Below are 6,234 nucleotides of genomic sequence, written 5' to 3' on the forward strand. Positions count from 1 at the left end.
AAATTTTGAGCATGCATTCTACACTTAATATTTAATTTAAAGCTACACACCAATGCCAATTCTGCATGAATAATATCCAACACATTTTTTCTTGAAAAATAAACAAGAAAAACCAAAATATTAATAATTTTCATGCTTAAAAAAATTCAACTTGGTTTCTTTCCAAAAAAAAACCTTAATTACGTTGAATTTTTTATTATTTCTATGTTCAAGTTATGCTAATATTCAAGTAACAAAATCATCATAAAATCTTACCTAAGTTGATTTCAAGTCATTTTTTTGTTATTTTTAATTCTAAAAAAGAGACTTTATGTTTTCGTGAACATAAACCTAAAAGCTACCATGGGATAAATAAACAAAAATGGTTGTTACAATCCACTCAAGTTGTGCCACAATGAGGCAGTTGAAGACAATACCCAGAATCATTCTAGAACTAAACGGGAACACCGAAAAGGGGGCAATGAAAGGAGCAAACGTGATTGCCAAGTAGACCCAGTGTGGTCCAGTTGCTTTCATTTCATTGACTAATTCAGTGGCCCACATTACAAAGTCTGATGCCCTCTTGAAGTAAAACACTAATTCGTCAACGAGTTCTTCATCACCTCAAAAGTGTTGGGCTCCATTCCATTGACCAAAACTTTCACTTCCACACAAAGGGGGTCAAAGTTGGGTCCTTGTACGAATTGCCACTCTGCACACACACACACAATAAATTAATAAATTAATAATTAAATCATGCATAGTACCCACACAATAACAGTTTTCGCATGACCATCCACAATACAATATTGATGGATGAATTCATTGTGGAAAGTAAACACATAAGCACGAAACGGTATGTAATGCAAAATTTTAATTCGGAAACCGGAAGCTCATTTGAATTTTATAACTACACTATTAACAATCATCTCAAAAAGAAAAAAGGTGACAGTCAAACGAAAAGATCGACGAACCCACATACGACCTGTCGAACAAACCAACGAACGACCGAACAAACGAGCCACCGAACGAGGTAACGAACGAACCAACGAACGAAGTCTCGATCGGCGAGAGCGTCGAGGTTTTGAGTCCGTGTTGCAGGATTGACTGCGGGAGGCGGAGTGTGACAACCAAGACGGGTTCCGTTGCTTGCGAGAGGCGAGAGAGTGAGAGAGTACGAGGTTGCGGATTGGTAGCGGCCTGGGCGTTATTGGGCGGAGGCTGTCTGGAAGGTGGCCCCACTTATTTCTACCAAGTGGGGTGCACTTGACCTCGTTCAATTTCGCTTGGTTTGCGGCCCCTGCTCCCCTGCCCCCTTCTCTCCCTCTCTCCGTCGTATTAGGTCTTTTTCCCATTACGCCATTACTACCCTGGTCTCTACCGCGGGGTCCTTTCCTCACCAAACTCTTCAGCGGACGGTTGGTCAATGAGAGGTCGCGTGGATCTCCTCGCGGCTCTGCCCGTCTCGATTGGTATTACCCCCCCCCCCCCATTTGGACTCCATTGCATGCTCCCACGCTTTTCGTGTTCTCAAATCGCCCACGTCGCTGTGTGCCGCGACTCATGTGCTCTCCAGCTGCGTGTTGGGCTTGAGTGTCAAGGAGCACCGTGGCTCCTCAGCGGGTGTGGGCTTCTTGAGAAGCGTGTGAGGAGTTTGTGAGAGATTCTGATTGTTTTTGATTGACAATTCAGTGCGAGTGTAGTAGGAATTTTTGTGGAGTGGAAAGGGCTGCGTCGTGTGTTTCGTTGGTGGAATTTTGGGGATATGTGGGTTTGGAGAAAGGGAATTGGTTTGGGAAGTTTGTGAAGCAAAGATGACGAGCGTGAAGATGGCGCTGTCGTTTATGCCCCCGGCTTTCAGCATTTTTGAGGTATGGGCATCCGTATTGTTGGTCACTGCGGTGGCGTTTTTTATATGGAGGCAGCAGGGAGAGAAAAAAGCTGTCGAGACGAAGCCTGTGGTGGCGAAGCCGGTACAGTTAGATGAGGAGTTTGAGGATAGCTCCGTGAAGCGAGTGACAGTATTCTTCGGGACTCAGACTGGTACAGCGGAGGGGTTTGCGAAGGCGATTGCTGAAGAGGCCAAGTCGCGGTACGATAGCTCCTCCGTGGTGTTTAAGGTCGTGGATCTAGATGATTACGGCGCGGATGATGAGCAGTACGAAGCAAGGTTGAAGAAGGAGAGCTTAGCGTTGTTTATGGTGGCGACCTATGGTGATGGTGAGCCAACTGACAACGCTGCGCGGTTTTACAAGTGGTTTGTTGAGAGTGGGGAGGATCAGCAGATAGGGTTGGATGGGTTGAAGTACGCTGTGTTTGGGTTGGGGAACCGACAGTACGAGCATTTTAACAAAGTCGCGAAGAAGGTTGATGAGGCATTGACGCAGCAAGGTGCGCAACGGATCGTAGAAGTGGGACTCGGTGACGACGACCAGTCCATAGAGGATGACTTCACTGCCTGGAAGGAAAAGCTGTGGCCCGAGCTCGATGGTTTGTTGACGACTGAGGACGCCCCCACGACTCCCCATGCGCCTTATCAGGCCGCTGTCGCAGAGTATCGGCTGGTCACTTACGAGCCTGGAACCAAGCTTTACGTGGAGGAGTACGCTGCCAAGAAAAATGGGCAAGCTGTGTACGATGCCCTCCACCCCTGCAGGGCAGACGTGGCCTTCGTCAAGGAGCTACATAAACCTCTCTCTGACAGGTCATGCACCCATTTGGAGTTTGGCATTGCAAACACAGGCCTGTCGTATGAGACCGGCGATCATGTTGGAGTCTACGTGGAGAACAGCCAGGAGGATGTTGAGGAGGCCGCTAAGCACTTGGGTTACCCTCTTGATACTATCTTCTCCCTCCATGTGGATGCAGAAGAGGGGCAGCTTTTATCAGGGTCTCTTCCGCCCCCGTTCCCAGGGCCTTTGCTGCTTGAGACAGCACTGCGCCGTTATGCTGATTTGCTCAGTCCTCCTCGCAAATCCGTGCTGTCTGTGTTGGCCGCATTTGCCTCCGACCCGGAAGAGGCCGAGCGGTTGAAGCATCTGGCGAGTCTGCTCGGTAAAGAAGAGTACACGAAGTGGGTGGTGGCTAGCCAGCGGAGTCTGATCGAGGTGATCGCTGCGTTTCCCTCAGTGAAATTACCTCTCGGTGTTCTCTTCGCTTGCGTTGCGCCACGCCTGCAGCCACGGTTTTACTCCATCTCATCTTCACCCAAATTCTCCCCGACCAGAATTCACGTCACCTGCGCGCTTGTATATGGTCCGAGTCCCACGGGACGCATTCACCGTGGTGTTTGCTCCACCTGGATGAAGAATGCACGCTCTAAAGACACTTATGGTGCGGATGACTGCAGCTGGGCTCCCATTTTTGTCCGCCAGTCGAATTTCAAACTACCCGCAGACTCGACTATCCCAATTGTGATGGTTGGGCCAGGAACCGGATTGGCTCCATTCAGGGGTTTCTTGCAGGAAAGAGCTATGCTGCAGGAATCAGGATCAACGCTGGGACCGGCTAAGTTCTTCTTTGGTTGTCGCACTCGTACCCAGGACTTTATCTACGAGGAAGAGCTCAACGCCTTTGTTGAGAAAGGGATCACCGAACTAACTGTAGCCTTCTCGAGGGAGGGTCCGAGAAAGGAATATGTCCAGGACAAAATGCTGGAGCAAGCAGGAGAAGTGTGGAAATTGATTAGAGAAGGTGGATACCTGTATGTCTGTGGGGATGCGAAGGGGATGGCTAGGGATGTACACAGGATGTTGCACACCATTGTGCAGCAGGAAGAGGGCGTGACGAGCTCGGAGGCGGAGGCCGTTGTGAAGAAGTTGTCACTGGATGGGCGTTACCAGCGTGATGTGTGGTAATCCTTCTACTCGGCACGAGTGTTGCAAACCAGTGCCAGGGATTGAGATGGTTATAGTTTAGTTAGAAAATATAGCCTATAAGGGAACATTATACTAATTAGGTCAATCGGATGGATACACAGAGGGTAGTGCGCACATTGTGCAATGCAGATTTGGAAGTTACGCTTATCAGTTGTAAGGTATTAATGTAGTGAATAGGCCTCTCGAGTATGTATAGTGTCCTTGATTTGCAACGGGGACAAGACCTTGTACTTGCCAGTGGGAATTGTCCTCTGGTCATCTTCAGATCTCTTGCTGGGAGGAAGCTCGCCAGTTTCACGTATTTTATTTTTCGTAACTCAGTTTCTTGGCGTTTCGAGTTTTGTCACCCATGCGATGTTCCAATCCGATGGGCCGAAACCAGAGGACAGTTGCGGGTATCTTCTCCAGTGTGTTCGGCGAGATGGATCTGTTTCGGTAGCGCTCAATGACCAGGTCATATGATGCTGTTGTTCAGTTTAGTGGATAAAGACTCAATTCCTTGCATATCAGTTGACAGAAGTTGGACTGTCCATTCTGAAGTCAAGAACGAGTTTCTGAATTGTTGCTAGCGGATCTCCATCAATCTCTTTCCATCCGCTGGAGCGAACTTTGCAGCTGGACTTATCTAGGTCTTATCGATTGAGCTATTGTCTGACCATACTTATTTCAGTTTTATTGAAGCAGTGAATTACTTATGATTGAAATTTAAAAAATTCAAAAAAACTTTTTAGTAGAGAAATATCCTAACAGCTACAATGCTGTTTTATTAGCGCGAACCACCAGGCGGACTTTTTTACAGTGATCACGCCTCGGTTTGCAAGAGGATCGAGCATCTAGAGAAAGGATGTCATTTTCTATTATTCTAACACATCTGCTCCGATGCTTAGATTCGTTCCAGTGCATTGGAAAGCCAAGTATTCTGGGAGTTTCGTCGTAATGGATGGGATGTGGGTCAATGTGGGGACGATGGGTAGCCAGTTGCATGCTAGCCGGTTCAAATATTATTTTTCCCTATTAAAAAAAATCAAATCGACCTGAATTTCAGAAAAAATTTAGCTTTGCTAATGAGATGGTAGGGGTCTTAGCTGGTCCTTATACACCTCCCCGGAAGCTGCTGCGGGTCATTCGAATTTCATAGGACTTTGCAGATTATGGTCATAATGGCCACTCTTATTACAGTGATTGCATCCGGCTGCACAGAAGACAAAATTTTGCCCGAATGCCCTTAACATTCTGCTCCATGCCGTTGGAGGTTAAGTTCTAAGGAAGTCAGCTTTGGGAAGCTATCAAGTCATGTCACGCGTTTTGTGTTGAATTGTGATATGCTCCAAGTGGATTCAGGGCCAAGTTTTGTATCAAAATAATTTGCTATTTGTCCTGATGAGAACTACTGCTCTGAGCGCAGATGCAGGGTAGGGCTTCACCCACCGCCCTATGCTGAACACTAGAAACTGCCGATACCGGCTTGAAGTTTGTGTATAGCTCTTTATAATTGCTTACAAGAGATTATTTCATGATTCCATGAAAACTCATACGCTCAAAATGACTGGATCACAAATTTCTGTAACCTGCAATTCTTTCAAAACTTGGGACTTTCTTCTACCGACTCTTATTTCTTCTGAATATGGATTTTTGATGTGGAATTTGGTTCAGTATAATGAAAATCCAGTCATAGCCACTAAAAGATCCACACCAAGTGCGCGTCTTTTGTGAAAAGCTTTTTACGCTACCAGGTTGACACGCAACTTTGCTCTAGTTTAGACTTCTCAGACGTCTGTTCCATGCTGTGTTGCAGTTTGCTACAACGTTTTCTTCAAGAAACTTTTCTATTGAATTGTAGGTATTTGTTAAGGTTACATATTAATTTTGATTCTATTTCCGAAATTCTGGTAGGATGCTGGAGTAGGCGTTGGGGTGTGAAGCAAGTTGTTTGTGGAACATAAGCGAAATTTTCAATTGGAAGCACCCACTTACTCGCTTTTTATTAGAAATGAAATCCCTGAAGAAAAACTTCTTGTTCATGAAGATATTTAACACGATTGACCAGCTTGTAGTTATTGTAGACATTGTGTACTTCAACTCTAACATGAATTTGTATGACATCCTTGACGTCCTGTCCTCAAGAAACTGAACAATGTGCGATTGCATTGTTAGAAACCTCTCGTTCACCGCACCATGCTTTAAATGCTTCAAAACTCTGAACAATATTAACCCTAATCTGAAAATACATATGCATTCCAGAAGGCCACAATAGATTCATCACACGGATGTACATGATGGGAGTACACATACACACCAACAAAGTGTTCGTGCAGAATTGATGAGACCTAATCAGGTTATATTGTCAGTATGCCCAGTCCAAGGTATCCACACAATT

At 45.8% G+C, this 6,234-nt stretch overlaps 1 protein-coding gene across 1 annotated transcript; it reads left to right on the forward strand.

Moving 5' to 3' along the window:
- The first annotated feature begins 1,144 nt into the window (after nucleotides 1–1,144).
- On the forward strand, nucleotides 1,145–4,173 carry LOC112273395 (NADPH--cytochrome P450 reductase). The gene has a single exon (XM_024502111.3). It carries the CDS (start codon nucleotides 1,794–1,796, stop codon nucleotides 3,834–3,836), a length of 2,043 nt encoding a protein of 680 aa, XP_024357879.1. The 5' UTR covers nucleotides 1,145–1,793; the 3' UTR covers nucleotides 3,837–4,173.
- Nucleotides 4,174–6,234: the final 2,061 nt, after the last annotated feature.

Source organism: Physcomitrium patens, chromosome 20 (genome assembly GCF_059467195.1).
Source record: "Physcomitrium patens ecotype Gransden chromosome 20, ASM5946719v1, whole genome shotgun sequence".
In the NCBI taxonomy this organism is placed as follows: domain Eukaryota; kingdom Viridiplantae; phylum Streptophyta; class Bryopsida; order Funariales; family Funariaceae; genus Physcomitrium; species Physcomitrium patens.